The following is a 21,199-nucleotide window of genomic DNA, read 5'->3' on the forward strand; positions in this document are numbered from 1 at the left end:
CAGCCAGCCCCAGTCCCAGGTTGCGGGAGCAACATTGTTGGTAGCCTGTTCCTGCCTGACCCTGTCCTGCTCTTCTGCCAGAGTTCCTGACCTCACCCAACTCCCTGCCTTGGACCCAGCTTCAACTCTGACGGACAGCCTCCATACTGTACCCTCGACCTCGGACTGGACTCGGACCTCGCCGCACTGTTAACCCTCGGGACCAGCACAGTCTGTCTCATGCTGGCCCCGAGACTCAGAGAACGTATGAGGTCCTGAAGGGCCATGTCTCTCAGCAGTGCCAGAGAATTGCTCCCTGGCACTGCAAGGGGGAGTGTGGGAAAGGGGCCTGTTTCAGTTCTGTCCTGGAAGGAGTGCAGTTGCTAGATGAATTTAGCGTGGTAGCAGTTTACAAGACACATGTCATGCTCTTCTTTCTTAGTCTCTCTTGACGTTTTTAACGGTGCATCCTAGAGCAAAGCTTCTCCAAGCCGGTGGATGGCAGGGTTCAGAGGCTTCATCGCGCTTGTGTTTAATGCATTAGCTGGCAAAGCTTCAGCGCAGGGGGGGCTGGAAGGGGATACATTTGGTAAATGTCTCCTCTCCCCTGCTACCTATCTGATTTCTCTTGAACCAAATTTGCTAAGCTCCAGTCAATTTTCTAATCTCTGCTTGCTGACAGACTGCAGGCCAAGAGAAAGACAAGTTTAAAACCCTGAAAATGAAGTGCATTTTATTTATTATGCTGTCTAAGATGTTTTCAATGAAGCAGACAGAGATAGTGCCTTGCCAAATTAGTGTCATGACTTTCCAAAGGTTTTGGCTAGTTAGGAGACTTCCAGTAAAAATACACGATGGCGCTCAGACCTCTTGTGGGCGATCCACACCTCTCTTGGAGCCTCCTCTTATTATCTTGTGGTTTCTGGTGGAGGGAAAGGGGGGGAGAGCACAACCCCCTATGAATGGCTTTGGACCTCTAGTAACTGTTCTGCAAATTATATTAATAACAAATGGAGAAAGAGTTTAATATGCCAAAACACTTGGTTCCTCCCCACCCCCCAGCCCCGTGCCTCTGGTCTTCCATAGCCGTGACAGCGAGAATATAAACAAACATTAGCAAGAAAGCCTGGTTTGATTAACGAGAACCAGGAATGGGAAGATAGACAAGAGCTGAAGGAGAACAGGATTTCGGCAGGCATTAAAAAGGATGACCCTGCAGCTGATTCTTTGAAGACCCCAAATACCAGTAAATGCTCTTCCGGGCTCAAGAAATGCCTGCCCACTTTGGCCTTGTCACTTGGCATGTAGATCACACTCCTCACTGCTCAAACCTTTAAAAGCTAGTTTTGGTTTGCTAAGGCTTCGTAGTCCATAGGCAGCTGCTCCACTAGTTCTTTTCCAACTCCACCCGACTAATTTCCACGTGGTTCAAGTGGTTGCCCCCAGCTTGTTTCTGAACAGCAGGAAAGGGCCATAACTCAGTGACAGGGCATATGCCCAACAACAGGGGTAGTCGGTGCAGTGACTTCAAGATGTTGTTGGGTTCCAGCTCTCATCAGCCCCAGCCAACATGACCGATGGGCAGGCATTGGGACCATCTGAAGGGCACCATTATGACTACCCCTGTTCTACATGAATAGGGTGCTGTTCAGCACTGAATCTATCTTCAGATCAAGGACCAGAGGTACCAGGGATTGCTATCTGCTCTTTTAGTTTTTGTTGTCTTGCAGTATTAATCTTCATTGTCTTGCAGTATTATTGTACAGTGGTACCTCTGGTTAAGAACTTAATTTGTTCTGGAGGTCCATTCTTAACCTGAAACTGTTCTTAACCTGAGGTACCACTTTAGCTAATGGAGCCTCCCGCTGCTGCTGCGCCGCCGCCACACGATTTCTGTTCTCATCCTGAAGCAAAGTTCTTAACCCGAGGTACTATTTCTGGGTTAGCGGAGTCTGTAACCTGAAGCGTCTGTAACCCTAGGTACCACTGTATTGCAGTATTGATCTTTAACACTGTTATACTGTTGCATCTTTATTTGTCTTGTAAAGGTGGTCTTGGAATATTTTTTTAAAGGGCTGGGTACAAATAACTTGGCACAAGTTTACCCCGCTATGTGATCGCTGGGGAGAGGGTGGGAGGAATAAGGTGACATGTGCCTCTCTGCCTGGTTTTACCAGTAGAGGCGCCAGCTGCAACCAGGTAGGGAGAAAACAACCGCTGGCAGCAACAATCAGAAATACCCAAATGGGGCATTTCAGGGGCACGTGTGCAAATGTCTCATAGGTGTCCTGAGTTGAGATTTGCTAGCCTGGAGCCAGGATAGTGAAAAATAAGAAAGGAGTTACAGGTTTGCAGTGATGAATCTGACACTCCCCTTCTCCTCTTTTGATTGCTCAGCCCATGGTCTACAAGGTAGGGTTATCCACACATCAGCTCCATCAAATACAGTCAACTGAACAGGTGGACGATAGGAAGGCGACCTTAGGCTTCAGCTGATTCAAATGCATGGGTTTAGCTAGTCCTATATGATCCTATTCAACATCCTTTCTCTAGCTGAGTTAGTCCCCGGTTCAATGCTTATTATGGTTGTACATATTGAAATATAAAGAGAAGTATGTGCATACTGTACAGAGCCATTTGTCAGACCTTCCTTTCATTCATCCAATATGTATTGTCATCTGAAAATCAGACTTCACAAGTTAACCTGTGGTTTCAAAAATGTGAAGATGAAAACAGTGTTGGGTGGTGTTTTTTAATTTATTTATTTTTTTAAGGAGAAGAAAACACTACATAAAGTCTGTGTCTGTGTTGCTGGATCGCTATGAAATAGACTTTTTTTTTTTACCACCAGGAAAGTCTCTGAAATCTATTAATATTTCTGGCACCACCTTCAACAAAAAATGCCACTGGTTTCAGTTAACAGTAGGCATTTTAAATCTTATAGCAAGAATGTCAGAAAAATGGCATACAGACATTATTTTCCTCTGAGAGATCCTTGAGAAAGTTGTGGGGGGGGAGGCAGAGACGCTAGCCTAGCTGTGCACCACAGAACAATAATACAGCATTTTGACTTTTACAAGCAATCATACTTAACACAACCATTATAATTTACATCTCCAGATGTCACCGTCCTTTCCAGAAACTCATTGAGGGCCTCCAGCCTTGAGTGATGCCTGAAAAGAACAGGAAGATGCACAGAAAACATTTGGTCCTCCATGCCAAAATATAGTTATAGAAAGAATGACTGTTTAGGGATTCTTTGAGGCAAAGGCATAAATTAATGCTTCAGTGTGCAGGCAAGATTGGATGTATGATCTCATTGCAAGTTTTATCCTCCTATGCCAGGGCTGGGGAACATGTGGTCTTCTAGATATCATTGGACTTCAACTCCCATCATCCCTGACCTTTGGCTGTCCTAACTAGGGATGGTGGGAGTTGGAGTTCAACATCTTCCCCAGCCCCATCCTAAATAACCAGGAAACCATGATGTCTGTCAGTAGAGATCAAATTTCAGAGATGCAACTTTTAAAAAATCCCAGGGCCAAAATATTAAGAGTACAAATTTGCATGGGTTATTTGTACCCATGGATTGGGTGACCATGCTAATCATCCTTGGCCATTGGCCTTGCTGGCTGGGGCTGATGGGAATCCAACATCTGGAGGGTCACAGGTTCCCTCATCTCTTCCATATATATATGTGTGTGTGTGTGTGTGTGTGTGTGTGTGTGTGTGTGTTCCTGGCTAACCTATGAATAGTGGATCATGTGGTTCTTTCTCAGACTGTAGCAATCAATGAGCAGACATGTTGATGGATGCCTCCAACTACTTGTAAAGGTTACCAGCTCAGACATGGACCACAAGCAACAGCTGCTAGAAAGCCCCAACCCTTACCTGTCCTTTCAGCATTGCTGCTGACCACACCTGATCATCTTCAGTTTTGAGGCAGCCTATGAGGTTGGGCTATTGAGTATACATCTGGATCCCTTCGCTACTGCTACTATGGATGCCTGTTTTGTTTCAAAAGTATACAGGGTATATAGGTAAAAGTAAAGGACCCCTGGACAGTTATGTCCAGTCAGAGGTGACTATGGGGTTGTGGCACTCATCTCACTTTCAGGCCAAGGGAACCAGCGTTTGTCTGCAGACAGATTTCCAGGTCATGTTTGCCAGCATGACTAAACCACTTCTGTTGCAGCAAAACACCGTGACGGAAACCAGAGTGCATGGAAACACTGTTTACCTTCTCACCACAGCGGTACCTATTTATCTACTTGCATTGGCATGCTTTCGAATTGCTAGGTTGGCAGGAGCTGGGACAGAGCAACAGGAGCTCACTCTGTTCCAGGGATTTGAACCACCAACCTTCTGATTGGCAAGTCCAAGAGGCTCAGTGGTTAGACCACAGTGCCACCTACTATATACAAAGTACAGGAAAGACATATGGCCTCTGCCCACTTACACACTATGTGAATACTCTCTCACGACTTCCTTCTTAGCTAATTTACTATTATTCATATTATTGGAATTATTGGAATTATTTCCTGGTCCAGGGCAAATAAATGAGCATTTGCTAAAGTCTTTCATGGCAGGCTAGAAGCTGAGCAAGAGGCTGTTGGAGGCTGTCAAGTTTATTCTCATGTGGATTAAGCAATTCCACATTCCAGGGGTAGAAGGCAGGTGATGTGTGAGGCTTCATCTAAGAGGTGAGCCATTAGGACAACTCTAATCTCTTTCTTCTTCTTTTTCTCAACGGGGGTGTCTCTTTTCTTTCTCTCCTCCACTTGACACAGCTATCAGGGATGAACTTTGACAGAGGTAGTGATAATGTGTCAGGTACTTACAGCCGAATGGGCTGGTGGGGAAAACTCTTTTCTTGTCAAGAGTTACTTTTCTTTTCCCTGTGTAGGATTAAAGAATATATGCCAGGCCACAATTCAAGTCAAGAAAGCTTCCCAGTGTCCCTCGAGAATCTTCTTGTGGTAGCCAAAGACAGAGCAAAGCTCACATAGCCTCTTAACATTTGGCAGATGAAAATAAGAACACGTGTGTTGCGTTAAGGGACTAAACAGCTCAGAGTGTGGTAGTAAGCAAGGCTGAGAAGCAAGCTGGTTGTTTCCCAGGGGGCCTGGCATTATGCCTTCCCCACAGAGTATTTTTGAACTGGTAATCTCAATGTAAAAGTCCTCAATAGATACAGCACTTTAAAAATATGTATGTCACATCCACATGGCACTTAAGGGCACAGAACAGCCAACATAGTGTCCTCAAGAGGTTGCTGGACTCCAGCTCCTATCAACTGGCATGGCTAATGACCATGAGTGATGGGAATTGTAGTTTCGTCAGTTGTCCCAGCTTGAGGATTAACTGTGCACATTGTAAATGTGTGGGACATTCATGACTGAGTAAAATGTTGCTTCAGATCATCTTTTAACTTAAAAGTAATGATCGGGGTAGGGACGCGGGTGGCGCTGTGGGTAAAACCACAGAGCCTAGGACTTGCTGATCAGAATGTCAGCGGTTCAAATCCCCGCGACGGGGTGAGCTCCCGTTGCTCGGTCCCTGCTCCTGCCAACCTAGCAGTTTGAAAGCACGTCAAAGTGCAAGTAGATAAACAGGTACCGCTCCGGCGGGAAGGTAAACGGTGTTTCCGTGAGTTGCTCTGGTTTGCCAGAATCAGCTTAGTCATGCTGGCCACATGACCCGGAAGCTGTACGCTGGCTCCCTCAGCCAATAAAGCGAGATGAGCGCCGCAACCCCAGAGTCGGTCACGACTGGACCTAATGGTCAGGGGTCCCTTTACCTTTACCTAATGATCGGGGTGAATGAATGCCACAAAATAAACCTCAAATCATTTCCCACAACTGTTTGCAGATATTACACCACCATCTTTACCTGCTGATGGCTATTTTTTTCTTTGTTTCTTTTCTCCTCAAGCTGACCCAAGGCATTTTGCAGCCTGAAGTTGAGCCCAGTTTATGCCTGACCCCCCACCCCAGGCCAGCCTTTCTGAAAGTATTGTGATGCGATTCAGAAACCACTTCCAGCATCCACCTCTTCCTTCCACCTTCACAGTGCTGCCTTGAGAAATAAAGGCCTCTGGTTTAGCTTTAGAACATCAAAACTTAGTCAATTTGGAACATAATGTCTCCCCATGAGAGCAGTGCTACCAATCCTCACTCTGAACTGGCTTTATGATATCACCAAAGAAGACAAATCAGATTGGCTACATGGCATGGTCATGAAGCCAAATCAGAGTGAGGGCAGGAAGCACTGACCCTGCTTGCATTTGGCTCATAAAGACACCCAATAATCAATTGTATTTGATGTCTCAAAGCCAAATCAGAGGGATAACATTCCTTCCTGTCATCTCTCTGGCACAGAGGAAGGAGAAATGAAGCAAAATAGCATTGTGAAACTCAAGTCACCCTGGCCAGAACTGCAAATAAGTGATGAAGAAGAGATAAGATGAGCAACATAGGGTTTCATTTGAAGGTTGCCACAGAAGACTGAGAGAACACCTAAGTCATGAAGTGCAACAAGAACTTTATTGTCTCTCTTAAACAAGAACAGAACAGATAGGGGACATGCCTTTCTCTATCCACATACAGCTAAATCCAGTTCCACCTGGTGTCTAAACTCTATAATGGCAATACTACAACCAGACTTAACACGGACACTGGCACCAGAGCCTGCAATAAACCCAGATGCCAACTTTGCTGCCACATACACCCGGACAACACCATTACTGGCCCCAACAACATCACACATACCATCTCGGGACTATTCAATTGCTCATCATCTAACATTGTGTATGGCATCAAATGCCAACAGTGTCCTTCAGCTCTCTATATTGGACAAACAGGCCAAACCTTACGCCAAAGAATAAATGGACATAAATCTGACATCAAGAATCACAAAACAGAGAAACCAGTAGGAGAACACTTCAATCTCCCAGGACATTCTATACAAGATCTCAAAGTAGCTGTTTTACTACAAAGGAATTTCAGAAATAGACTGGAAAGAGAAGCTGCTGAATTGCAACTCATTACCAAACTTAAAACCATGGAGAGACCTGGTTTGAACAAAGACATTGGATTCTTATCCCATTATACATGACTAAGCCATTTCTCACCTTCTCACCCCTTGCCTCTTCCTGTAAGACCTATTACAGTCGTTAAGAGTCGTCAGCAGGCTCATCTCAGCTATCTGCCAATCTCTCATTCCCACCACCCTTCTGAGTAATACCCCTCCCCACCTTCTCACTATATAGAAGGATCTGGCAACTTCTGTTTCAGTGTATCTGAAGAAGTGTGCTTGCACACGAAAGCTCATACCAAGAACTAACTTAGTTGGTCTTAAAGGTGCTACTGGAAGGATTTTTTTTATTTTGTCTATAATGGCACTACCCACAAAAAAGTTAAACGTTTGTTACAGAATACTTGACTCACCCCTAGTTCTCGCTCAATATGTCATCATGGCAAAAAAATCACAGTTATCTCCTTTGAAGAAACATGTAGCAAAATCTGGCAGAGTTTCTCAGGAATGTTTTTGGAACAGAAGCAGCAGCACATGGTGGCAATTATTAGATGATTAACAACCTTAAAGAATAGTATGCATAGATAAAGGAAGGGCATTTTTTTAATTAATAGAAGAGAGGTCTTGATGCTATGTTCCAAGTGGAGCAAAAGGACTTATGTTCACCACCCATCAGCCCACAGACTCCCCAGCCTTCTGAGAACAGTATCCTTTTCCATGTGCTCTGCACAAAGAATTTTCCGCATGTCAGGGAATCTGGAATGACTCCCAAACATGTGGGAAGATAATGTCTGATATGAACAGATTTTTTTTTTAAAAAAAACAACAACAACCAACAACATCTTGTTAACATGCACTTGCTGGCTTTGTTGGAATCATCTTTAGGAGACTCCCTTTAGTTGATGTGATTTTTTTTTTAAAAGTATTTTATTTGGCCTTGGAATGCTCATATTATATGGTGGTGTTTTTTGTTACTCCCCCCTCCCCAATCCTCTCCAGACAAATTTCATTGTATTGTTGCTCCAGGAAATTCTGACTCATGGAATGCTCTTAAGAGGTAAGCTTCCTTTTTCAGAACATTTGAAAAACTGCCTGGTAGAATCTATAGATAACTGAAACTCTGTTGACAAAGGTGAGGATTCCCTAGGGTAGTTAACAGGGGAAACAGTTAGATGTAGCTAATGACCGCTCCCCACATTAAGTGGGGTGGGGCGCCCTTTGCGTGGTCGCTCGCAGCCCCCTGCACCCTATGCAGCACCATTAAAACAGGCTTGGCTTCGCCTTCCCCAGGTGGGATACCTGGAGGTCTCCGCCTACCTCAGCCAGTTGCCCAATCCCGCCTGGGGAGGCATTACCAAGGTGATCAGGCCAGGTAGGGGGAGGGACCACCTGCCCACACAATAGGGGGAGGATCTTACCTGGGAATCGTCACATATGAAGTGCCAACTCCATCAAAATGCTAATGCTTCTTCTTAAAGCTGATGTAGAGGAAACGCTTGCTAAGCACTTAACCATAGATTAGTAATCAAAATAGGGGCATGGATTTGTGCCTGCTCAAATTCCCATGGTCTTTCTTAACTATGGTTTGAGTCTAATGCCCCATCAAATCTAATGCGCACCTCAATTTTCAGAACCTTGAAATAATAAAAAAGTATTTGCTGGTGAATGTAAATGTGCCACCGAATCCGATGTGCACCTTAATTTCTGTAATGTAATTTGGCCAAAAAATGTGAGCAGAAAGAAACATATTAGGCTTTAAAATGAATCTTGAGAGGTTTAGTTTAACTGCTTAATCTCTGTTCTGATGTGTTTTATATTGTAATTGCTTTAAATTGTCACAGTTGTATCTGTGTTACGCTTTGGTTGCTTTTATGAGCTGCTCATTATGTACTGCTCTGTGATTATATATTAGTTTATGTACCCCCACCCTGGGAGAAGAAGGCAAGGTGAGAAATACTAGAAATAATTTTTTAAAAAATGGTTCATAGTCCTTGATTTTTATGTAGGTCACCTGGAGAACTTTGCTTATGGGGCAGCACAGAATACCACAAGGAAACAAACAAACAATAAATCACTGAGTCATCTGTTCTCTATTGCTCAAAAGAACTGGGATGAAAGGTAGATCCAATTTCCCTGCGAGTCACAGTATGCCCGCGGAACAAGAATCAGATGTTACTGTTTTCACTTCGAAAACTTGTGCCTGCATTTGCAACATAACAACTGCACCCTTTTTATGTCAGGTTGTCAACTCTCTTTGCATGTTTCCCTTCGACCTGCATGAAAATGTCATCAGAGCTAAACTGAGCTGTTTTTCACGCCCACTACCCCATAAACAAGAGAAAGCAGGACAGTCATTAAATTTTATGAATGGAATCCATCTTTTCAGTCCACCAGAAGTAGCGTTCATAGTGGGGCATTTTGAAGATTTTAAAGGTTACAACACCACACGGACTAGACTAGAGCTTGTCCTTGGTTATCATTACAGCTTTCTTTTGAACTCCAAGGGGCTGATGTTCAGCAGAAAATACCTTGCTTATATAGGGAAATATGCACAGACATACCAACATGTCGCGGCGCAATCTTAGGTGCTTTTGGAGATGCTTGCTCAAACTCACCTTCTGTCCAATTCTGTCTGATTCACTTTTGGTTGGGAAAGAATCCGTAGCCGGATGCTCAAACTCTTCTGTAAGACAGCCGAGAGTCTAAGAGTAGAGATGAGCATCCGTGGTCATGGACAGGATTTGGGGCTTGCCCAGGGTTGTTAACCTTCTTATCACAAGATGAAGGTATGACTGTAATGAAGGTTTGGCAATGGATTGGATGTAGGTGAAGCCATGCTTGGAGTGGATTCACTGAAATCCATGTGACTTAAGTTCCATTGACTTCAGTGGATCTAAGTCTGGAGCCCACCTTCTCTTCGGAGGAGTGGGATGCTTAGAAGATGCATAGCGTACCCTCCAACATTTCTCAGATGAAAACAGGGACATCTTATTCCGTGCTATTTTTTTAGAAAAAAGGTGCCGAAATTCACCATGAATGCCTCCCTTGTGCTCTTATAATGGCAACGGCACACAACTGAGAGGTGCTGGAACTGAGTTCCTGTGAGTTCTGGCTGGAAAAATGCCCTGTTTCTATTTTACATCAGTGTCACCCCTCCCCAGACCCTTGATATACATGCACTGCCAACGGCAGTGCACAATTCAAAGTGTTGGTGCTGACCTTTAAAGCCTTGAACGGCCTCGGCGCAGTATACCTGAAGGAGCGTCTCCATCACCATCGTTCTGCCGGGACACTGAGGTCCAGCGCTGAGGGCCTTCTGGTGGTTCCCTCACTGAGAGAAGGGGGGTTACAGGAAACCAGGCAGAGGAATACAGGAAAGGGATGTGGCTGACTGAGCTGCCCCAATGGTTGTTACCAGGTGCAGTATGTAACAATACCGTACCAGCAAATGTCTTGGTTATATGAGGGAGACTTAGATGATACATGGTAAAACTTCCACCATCCTACCTTGGGCATCAGAGGAGGCACCTCTACCAGATGTTTCAAGGCGGCACCTCCATGCCAGTGGTGTAGTCTCTATAGTTGGTGGCCATGACTGTCGAAGGGCCTCCTATGTGACTGTGTGAGCTAGGTCCCCTTAGGCTGCTTCTGCCATCACCATCACTGTAGTCTGATGTGTTGATCCATACCAGTCGGAGGAGCTGAGGAGCACAGTGGAAACAGCTGGTGCCTCACTCCTCTCCCCATGGGTCCCACTGCACCACTGTGAGGGGCTGTGCAGCCCCCTCTTCCCCCTGCCCCACACTTCCCTATCCCCTTTCCCTGCTTGCAGAATTTGGCACTCTGCATGATATTGGGAGAAGTCAAGCTGGCTTAAGGGTTTTCATGACAGTCCCGGCATCTGGAGTGCTGAGGAGAGAGCACACCTAACTAGTTTCTTGGAACAGCTTTCAATTTGTTCGGACAGTATACTTTAAGTTTACCTGCCATGACAGTTATGGTGTAGTGGTTAAGAGCGGTAGTCTCGTAATCTGGGGAACCGGGTTCGATTCCCCGCTCCTCCACATGCAGCTGCTGGGTGACCTTGGGCCAGTCACACTTCTCTGAAGTCTCTCAGCCTCACTCACCTCACAGAGTGTTTGTTGTGGGGGAGGAAGGGAAAGGAGAATGTTAGCCGCTTTGAGACTCCTTAAAGGGAGTGAAAGGCGGGATATCAAATCCAAACTCTTCTTCTTCTTCTTCTTCTTAATCTAGTCCTGGGTGAACTACAACAGTAGGGAGATGCCTTTTTCAGACCGAGGGCCGCATTGCCTTCTGGTTAACCTTCCAGGGGCCACCTGCCAGTGGTGGGCAAGGCCCGAGACAAAAGAGGTTGGAGCAACAAATGTAGATGCCAACTTTGTGCAGCAGGCTAGTTTTGTCACACACTCACACAGGCCTTTTTAGATCAACAGTATCGAAGCAATGATTCATCAACACCAGCTTCATTGAACTGGTCATGTTGTTCCGATGCTTTATTATCGTCTTCCAAAGCAAGTACTCTATTCCCAACTTAAGAATGGAAAGCGAAACACCAGTGGACAACAAAAGAAGTTTAAAGACTCTCTCAAAGCAAATCTAAAAAAAATGTTGTATAAACATGGACAACTGGGAAACACTGGCCTGCGAGTGCTCCAGTTGGAGAACAGCCTTTACCAAAGGTGTCATTGACTTTGAAGAAACACGAACTCAGGGCGAAAAGGAAAAATGAGCTAAGAAGAAGGCACATTTGGCAAATCCTCACCATGATCAACTCCTGACTGGAAACCTTTGTCTCTACTGTGGAAGGACGTGTGGATCCAGAATTGGCCTCCACAGTCATTTACAGACACACTGCTAAGACTGTGTTCATGGAAGACAATCTTACTCAGCCACGAAGAAGAAATCTCTTTCCAGGCATACAAGCAAGCGGCATTATCAACATTCAAGGCAGGTAAAAACACTCAAGGAAGGTGGTGTCATGAGATAGGCTGTAGGGGTTGAGGAAAGCACCCAGTGCCAGATAGAGAGGCCTGGAGGACAACATTTGATCCTGGTTCTAAGGTTTCCCATAATTGACCTAGAATACCAATGAAGCCACAGTGGTTGCTCCTGGATGCTGTTACTGGAAAATTGCATTTTCTCATAGATATAGATAGATAGATAGATGATAGATAGATAGATAGATAGATAGATAGATAGATAGATAGATAGAGATAGAGAGATATATATGAAGGCTAGGCTTTATTAATTATTTGAACAATGCAGCCTATCGTGAAGGCACCTGCTTAGAGCAAAGAAATCGTTTTGTAGCTCTAAAATCTCTTCCCCTCACACACACATTGTTGCCAAAAAGGTAAGGATTAACAATGAATGACGAGAACAATTTTATATTAAAAAAGTAAATACAAACAGCAATTTATTTGGCAGAAAGAGCCACTTCCCATTTCTGGAGCATGTTAAACTGAAGATTATTGACCTCTGCAGCTGCTCTGGGCGCCAATGTAATATTTTATATGGCCCCATCAAACCTTTATTTTTTAATAGGTAAAAATGTTGATTGCTCACAGCTAAATACCAGGAGCTTGTGAACATGCCAACTGGAAAGCATTAGCTTTCCTCAACGGTCCCAACTGCACAGCCAGCATATGGTTTTCTTCACCAGTCAACGGACCCTGCGGCAAAGGACAAGCAGTCAGCAGGGTTTCTGTCAGCATCTACTGAAACAAGATGGCGGGGAACTAGGTTCTCCCTAGAGGTGTGGTCCTTCAGATTTCCAGAGCAGTTGTTTCAGCTCAGTTGCTTAGGAACACTAGAAGACAACAATAACAAAGAGTATTGTGGCATCTTCAAGACAAAGGTTGAGATCCAACATTATGTCAGGATATGTTAGGCTCCACCCAATTTGCTCCGGAGAGACCCAACTAGACAGAGGAGATCTTGGTGTGTGTGCAAGTGCAGGGTGCTGCAGTGGGGAGCAGAGGAAATGGAAGTCCTGTCCGTAGGAGTAGGAAGGTCTGTTACACAAAAAGGACACCCCAATTGTATTTCACACTAACACATGTAGAATGGCATACACTTTCAGGGATGAGACCAAGGTTTCCCAAACTTGGTTCTCCAGCTGTTTTGGGACTACAATTCCCATCATCCCTGACCACTGGTCCTGCTAGCTGGAGATGATGGGAGTTGTAGTCCAACAACAGCTGGAGACCCAGGTTTGGGAAAACCTGGAGTAGACTCTGATCAAGGACTTGCCAATGGGCACATCTGCAGACAATGAACATGTTCTGGTACAATACATATGCTATGGAACTGTCTCCCAGCTGAGATTTGACAGGCATCCTCCTTTTGACATTCAAGTGACCCTTGGACTTTTTTGCGCTGGCAGCCCTTGTAGCTGTGCAATTTATTTATTTTTTCAACAGATATTCAGGAATATTCTTTTAAAAAAATGTTACTTTGAATATTTTTATTAGGAATTTCAACATAACAATTTATCAAAAACATCATCCTCATCCCCCCCATTTTTTCCCTCCCCCAAAAAGACCCCCCCCCCCGGCTACCCTCAGCTCCTTTCTCTGGTTTTTCAGCACATGTTATTCTCTGCATATTATAAAATTGTAAAGATCCTTAATTTATCTATCTATATATTACCAATAAGAAGTTTGTGAATGTTTATTCAAAAGTAGCTGTGCAATTTTTGATTAGCCAGTCACCTTGATGATTATCAGTAGTTTAAAATTTAATTAATCTATTTAAATGATATTTTATGATACGACAGCATAGACACGCTTCTATTAAAAATAAATTGATGTATTGATGTCAGATGATTGACAGATGGGAAGCCCAACCCACCTGTCCAAGTTGGCTCATGGGATAGTGAGGGAGGTAAGGATCGTATCTTCCCAGAGAATCCAGTTCCCCACCTCTGAGTTAGCAATTGCACTGGGAGAGCAGTTTTTCTTGTTACACAGGAAAAGGACCAAAGAAACACCTTTATTTCATTCAATTGGCTTTAATTCTTAATGCTAAAAGGCAACGTTTTGTATGAAGAACCAAGCATTCCCACACTATCATTTGCATTAAGCCATATTGCTAAGAGTTGAAGCTGCAAATGGAATCACATGGCCTTCGGGTTCTTTGCCACAATTGCTGTGCTGTGATTTAAACTCTTTAGTTGAATTTAGGGTGAATTTAATTCTGGTTATTACTGTTGTCACTCGGAGTACCGTTGCATGCTTAATAGCTTTGCAATGCTGGTCTCATCTGCATCCTGCCAAGTAGTGTCCTGAGTAATGGATACCACTGGAAGATTAGTAACAACAACAAAGAAATTTGCATGCCTTGTGGTCAGAATGTTGGAATACTCCAAACCTTGAAATAATATTCATCTGAATATCAGCTGAAACCATACGCTTTAACTCTTGTAACTTGTAAAGGTTTAAGTTGTGTATTCTAAGGGTGGAAAAAAATGTACAGTTCACGTTTTAATGTGAACCTATTCAGTTCACACTTCCCAAACCAATATGCAAGATGAAACACAGCTCTCCTTTGAAATTCACGCTGACCTGAATTTTACGGCATCGTTCTTCACAAAGAAAGTGAACAAAAATGCGGAGGATAAACGTGTATATTTGTGAAAATGCTGTACAAAACTGCATTCCATTAGGGGGAAATTGCTAGGGGGGAGAGTGTTTATTATCGGCAAAATTTAATTCTAATAGGACAAACAGGGCTTAAAAAATATATATTTATATTAATTTTTAAGAATAGGAAAAATGGGGCTTTGCTTAGGATATTGGGTGTTTTGGAGTTTTGGTGATGAAGGTTTCAGAGAAGGTCTGTGAGAGGAAAAGTTTGAAGCATGAAGGGTATGTCACAAATTGTCCTTCAGCTGTTTTGGCCTCTGAGTACTTTATACATACCAGCTCCCATTAGAAAATCGTCTCCTTTCCTCATATTCCCATCTCTCTCTCTCTCTCTCTCTCTCTCTCTCATGTTGTGGAAGAGCCTGGGAAAATGTAATGACTTATGACCGGGTTCACCTCAAGAGCCTGCTGTGTTGAAGGAAGCATATTCAGCAATCGCGGCAGGGGACGCCTTTATAAATATCTGGAAGAAAGCAGAGTAGGTCCGCTTATTGATTAAATCTGCCGATACCAAGGACAGTGGGGGGTAAAGGGTGGGAAGGAGTGTGACTCAGAGAGATTAATCTTCAAATTAAATACATGACCTTGTGGTATTCGTTGCCCTTTCGAGAATAGGCCGTTGTGTATCCTTAGCAGTTTATTTGCCTACGAAAGCTGGGTTCAGAGGCAGCATCTGGTTTTCAGAGGTTTCCCATTGTTTTTATTCAGTTCTCCAGCTGGGATGGTTAAGGCACTTCAAAGTCAGGCTTGGATTAGAATTCAGAACTTTTTCAGCTAGCCAAGGTTTTGATGGTCACACTGCACAACTTCCTTGATGCCGTTTCGCCAGATCTTCCTTATGGAATATTTTGGTTTTTGGCAACAGATCTTGACTTTAGAGCAGCTATACAGCAGAATGACCACACACGTGTTGAAGCAATCTTGTCATGTCCATCTCATCTTGCTACAAGAGCATATTTAGGGGGGAAAGAGTGGACTAACTTTCATACTATGAGCCCTGGAGAACTTTCAGGAACTTTGTTTCCAGCAATTCAACAGAAAGCCAACAACTTCTTTATCTGCCTTGAGTTTAAGAGTCCTAAGAGTCAGGTTCAAGGGACGGCAGATGGCAGACTACTGCAGGGCTTGAAATTCTTGTACTTTCCTACTTGATTGTCTATCAGTGCAAACAGATTGTAGCATGAGCCAATGAACATCACCAGGTACTTGGTGGAGCAAGATCGCCCAATGAATGCAGTCATTTTAGACTGTTCTTGAAGCATGAACCAAGGATACAGTAGGGAACAATAATTACTCACCTGTCTTCCCTCTTGATCCTGTTCTCTGAAGGATTGAAGTATTCCAATGATGCCATTGTAGTTGCTGTTTTATTTTATTTATGCTTTTCAGATTTATACATTTCACTAATTTTACAATCATTTTATCATTTCAGAACTTGACTTCCTTCCCCCTCTTTCGGCGGTTCCTTAAATGTCTTTTTAATATCTTCTGCATATCCAAATCAACTTAATTTGCTCATTTATTCATCCACTTTAAATATATACTCTTATGAAACTGTAGGTTATTACAGTAATCCTGCCAATGTTCTTATCTGTTTACAATTTATCTGAAAATATTCAATAAACCATTTCCATTCTTTGTTGTCTTGATTTCTTATTCTTCTGGAAAGTTTCGCCATTTCTGCATATTCCACAAGCTTTTGTATCCATTCTTCCTTTGATGGGACTTCTGCTTCTTTCCATTCTGGGGCAAGTAACATTCTTGCTGCTGTAGTCACACACATGAATAAATTTCTATACAGTTTGGGTAGTTCTGTCCCTATAATTCCCAAATAATGTTCCTATAATGTCCTGTGGCATTATGTAATCATTCATATTATTATCAGCACCAGAATGAGATCATAAAGGCCAATCTCTCTCCTTCAAGTGGACAACATCAGCACGAGGACACAATGACAAGTCTCTCTCCTTCATTGGCCACTATCAACATGAGGTCACAATGGCCAGGAGAGGATAGGAAAAAACCAGACCACAGCAGGCTGTGTGTGCAGATGGTAGATGCAGGTGTTGCCTGGCACCCCAAATTCAATGGTGAGCCTTCAAAGTCCAGTAGCTGTCGCAGGTTGAGGGCAGAGTAGAGAGAAGAGATGGACTAGGCAGCAACTGATGGGCAAAGCAGCAGTAGAACAGCCAAGAGGAAACTACACTGGTACCTCGGGTTACAGATGCTTCAGGTTACAGAGGCTTCAGGTTACAGACTCTGTTAACCCAGAAATAGTACCTCAGGTTAAGAACTTTGTTTCGGGATGAGAACAGAAATCACGCAGCGGCGGTGTGGCAGCAGCGGGAGGCCCCATTAGCTAAAGTGGTGCTTCAGGTTAAGAACAGTTTCAGGTTAAGAACGAACCTCCAGAACAAATTAAGTTCTTAACCTGAGGTACCACTGTACAGAAGAAAGGAAGAATAGGAGAAAGCACCCAGCACTTGGAGAGGAAGAGAGAAGGTAATTTGGACAGGAATAGCAATGCTCACCTGATTTCTTATTTTTCTGGTAAGTTTCACAATTTCTGCATATTCCATAAGTTTTTGTATCCATCCTTCCTTTGCTGGGACTTCTGCTTTTTTCCATTTTGGGCAAGTAACATTCTTGCCACTGTAGTAGGATACAGGAATAGGTAGTTATATCCCTATAATTCCCCAAAGTAAAGCTTCTGGTTTTGTTTACAAAAGTTATTTTAAATATCCTTTTCAATTCATTATATATCATTTCCAATAGCTTTAACTATGATATTACTGGGAACTGATTCAATGGTGCCATTGTTAAAGCCAGTGTTTGTTTGTTTGTTTTCTGGGGGGGAATGCAGGGGTACGCATACCCCTAAACATTTTGTGAATCTTTCTACTTTTGTCCATTTACTGTATTTATTTTCCCCAATTTAAACTATAAAATGGTGGTTTTCTTGAGTCAAAATGAGAGTACCCCAAAACATTTCTTTGGGGGGGGGGAGCACTGGTTAAAGCTATTGGAAAAGTGTAGCAGTTCGATGGCATCTCCAATTGAAAGGCTTGTCAGAGATCCTGGAGAGCCTCTGCTCATCAGAGGAGGTGACAGTGGATTCTCATCAGGTGTAGGGAAGCTGTCATCCTCCATTGGCCATGCTATCTGGGACTGATGTGATATGGCATCCACAGAGTCCCACATCCCTGGATTAGATGGGAAAGTGTTCTAGCACATTGTAATACGGGTTTATGTGTTCAGGGATGACCTGTGAACCCATAAGAGAAGGGACAGACTGTGCCCAAATAGCACCATCCTACAGAGCTACCGGGGATGTGGGTGGCGCTATGGATTAAGCCACAGAGCCTAGGGCTTGCCGATCAGAAGGTCGGCGGTTTGAATCCCTGCGACGGGGTGAGCTCCCGTTGCTCAGTCCCTGCTCCTGCCAACCTAGCAGTTCGAAAGCACGTCAAAGTGCAAGTAGATAAATAGGTACCGCTCCGGCGGGAAGGTAAATGGCATTTCCGTGCACTCCTCTGGTTTGCCAGAAGTGGCTTAGTCATGCTGGCCACATGACCCGGAAGCTGTATGCCGGCTCCCTCAGCTAGAGTCGTCTGCGACTGGACCTAATGGTCAGGGGTCCCTTTACCTTTACCTTTACAGAGCCACCACTGGATGCAACCCTGTAGCTTGATGATGCTACATGTATAATGAGAATCCAAGGTCAAATTTCTTGGGACTCGAATGCACCTCCAGCTCATTAAGGTTTTTGCAAATAGCAATCATGGGTGTGTATGGATCTGGATCGAGACCCCAGGGCAGTGCTGTCATTGAAGGCTTAGCAGGCACCCCAGACAGGAAGCTAGGGGAAAAAACTTCAGTCTCTCTTAAGCAAAAGCAGAAGAGGAACCTTATGACTTCATCCATGAACCACTAAGTCCAGCACCACCTAGGGACTAGATCATATTATTGCACAGTCCACCCAGGAGGAAAGATTAACCCTTTTCTTCCTGTGCCATTTTCCTGATGAAATCACCCGCCTCCGAGATCCTGTTTCTTCTGGCTGGAAAGGTATATGTGTCCAAGTCATGCTAGCAAGTAATATTTTACTTGTCATTCATGCTGCAACTGGAACGATATTATTTGCTAAACAGGAAGAGCTGCACCCATTTAGGACTCATGGTTATTCAGTTTAATTTTGACAATGTTGCTTTTTTACTGCCTAATCAAGTGATCAGTCGGTTAAAGGCAGCACAGTTGATCAGCTGGAAATTTTAATCAATTGGCATTCCCCAGGTTTCATGTGTCAACAAGAACATTATTAAATACCCATTTCTTCTCCCTCAGACTTGTAAAAGGAACCACCCACAGCTTGAAAACAATGCGCCCAGTGGCTTTCTTTCATTACAGTCTTGAAAAAATAGATCAGGAGAGCAGGGGAGCAGAGTGTCTCAAAAAAGAAATGCATATGGTTGATAATGTCTTTGATAAACAGCATTTTGTGAAGAATAAAGCAGAAATAAAGAGATTGGATACCCCCCCTCCATAGTGCCACAGTTATTATTATTACTATTATTCACTGAATTTATATACCACCCTATAGCCGGTTAAATATACTGCAAGGGAAGGAAGGCGATGTAGAGACACACATGCCCAATGTTGAAGAAAACTCAGCCTATGCTTAACACACTAGGCTAATTGTTTGAGAACAGCTTATCTGTTTGGAAATGTGACCCCGTCAATATTGTCAAGGTCATTGGAACTGGTGTCAGTTTGCTAAATAGAGGATTGGTTTGTAAAATGAAATATGTTTTGCAAGAAACTCTGTTCCCATCACTTTAAGAACTGAAGCTAGAAATTGAGTATGTTGGAATAGAGAATGCTAACAATACTTTGTACTTATGTTGTACCTTGGAGAGGACGTGTAATTGTAAGCTACTTTGGGATCCAATGTGGACTGAAAAAAAGGTTATAATCATAATCAATCAATAAATAAAATAACCCAAAGATGAAACAAATACAAAAATGTATTCGTTAATGTAACAGAAATGTAAATGAGATATAGCATGGCCTCAAATTATTGAAATGAAGGTTGTGCACCAGCCACAAGATTTGCTTCAGACTCCAAATTGGCACTCTGGAAAAGAGCATGATTGGGTGAGAAGCACTTTGGAAGTAGTTCAGTTTGTCTCAGCATCCAAATCCTGATTCAGAAAAACTTTAATTTACCACCTCTCCCCCCCACAACCCACTCACTGTTGTGGGCAAAAAACCGGCTATAGCTACTACTACAACAACACAACATTGGATTTGCATATTCTTATTCCTACTATTACAATTTTAATTTATTACCTGCCTTTCACCCTAAGGAGACATATAATCCTGTCAGTTATAGGCCTCTCTCTGCACCCTGGCATTTTCGTTACATGGCAAGTTTGGGGATAATCATTTCTGCTTTTAACATCTAAATTTCCAAAACACCTCAAGGTGCTTTAAAAGCCTTTGCTTCAGTTTGGGACAGTTCCATTTACATCAAGCCCCAAATCTGTCTAGAGCAGCAGACTTTGGTGTGGGATTTGCCCTAATTTACACACATCCTTAATTGATATGATTTAGTGCAGGGATGGGGAAGCAGTGTTCCTCCAAATATTTTGGGTTTTCCATGGCCAATGGTTAAAGATGATGGAAGTTGCAGTCCAACAACATCAGGAGAGCGGGATTCCCCATTCCTGATCTAGAGATATCCAAAATATTCTGACTGTTCTCGCAACTGGATGGTAATATTTACATGGGTGGGATTCAACTAATGAATCCCGTCAGTGGAAAGCCATGCATAAGGACTTCTGCTTGTGCAATAGGGCTTTCTTCAGCCTGAGGCAGTTCACACAATGACCTGTTCATAGCAGAAAAATGTGCTACAATCTGGAATCGTTCACACTTGTCTTCTATAAGAAAGGAAGATGATGTTGCTTTCAATAAAGATTGCTTATAGGTCCTGTCTCCCGCAAAGGTGGGTATGATCTCTTAATTAGGTTATCCTTCAGTAATAATAATAATAATAATAATAATAATAATTAATAATAATTTATTATTTGTACCCTGCCCATCTGGATGGGTTTCCCCAGCCACTCTGGGTGGCTTCCATAGAAACCAAAAATACACTAAAATATTCAGTATTCAGTATACCTGAAGGAGCATCTCCACTCCATATCTATCTATCTATCTATCTATCTATCTATCTCTATCTATCTATCATCTATCTCTCTAAAATCCTGACCCAGTGATAATAATTTATAAAATACTTGATTGCATTTATATTTACTTGCAATCTCATTTATAGTTCAGAAGCCCCAAAATACTGTATGTGGTTTAGGGCAGGATTCAGGACTGGGTAGCCTTCATTCGTAGAATGTTTAGGAAATGTGAGGGTTGAATTAAATAGATAGAGATGGATGGACGGAAGGACAGACAGACAGATAGGCAATGAATCCAGTTGGTGATCTTGGACACAGGAAAGAGCT

The 21,199-nt window shown here is 43.2% G+C and overlaps 1 protein-coding gene and 1 long non-coding RNA gene across 7 annotated transcripts in view; one reads left to right on the plus strand and one right to left on the minus strand.

Annotated features, from left to right (window-relative positions):
* LOC308473631 (uncharacterized protein) overlaps nt 1-21,199 on the plus strand; it is a 36,601-nt gene that overhangs the window by 9,177 nt on the left and 6,225 nt on the right. The window contains exons 1-3 of one of the 6 annotated variants that reach the window (XR_013984107.1): nt 4,549-4,812; nt 8,014-8,071; nt 9,021-9,545. Coding sequence is in view for 1 of the 6 variants with exons in the window: in XM_080999429.1 (XP_080855555.1) it covers nt 8,014-8,071; nt 9,021-9,132 (170 nt within the window). In the remaining 5 variants the exon portion in view is untranslated. Of the gene's footprint in view, nt 1-4,548; nt 4,813-8,013; nt 8,072-9,020; nt 9,546-15,028; nt 15,160-16,113; nt 17,232-19,025; nt 19,219-21,199 lie in introns of those variants that run through there. The other 5 variants (XR_013984108.1, XM_080999429.1, XR_013984110.1 and 2 more) reach the window with 5 other exon arrangements.
* LOC308473697 lies at nt 12,419-15,404 on the minus strand. Its single transcript, XR_013984214.1, has 2 exons — nt 15,266-15,404; nt 12,419-15,144 (listed from the first exon to the last, which is right to left on the minus strand). It is a non-coding gene; the product is annotated as an uncharacterized lncRNA (long non-coding RNA).

The sequence above is a fragment of the Podarcis pityusensis genome (genome assembly GCF_964106645.2).
Source record: "Podarcis pityusensis genome assembly, chromosome: 3".
NCBI lineage: Eukaryota > Metazoa > Chordata > Lepidosauria > Squamata > Lacertidae > Podarcis > Podarcis pityusensis.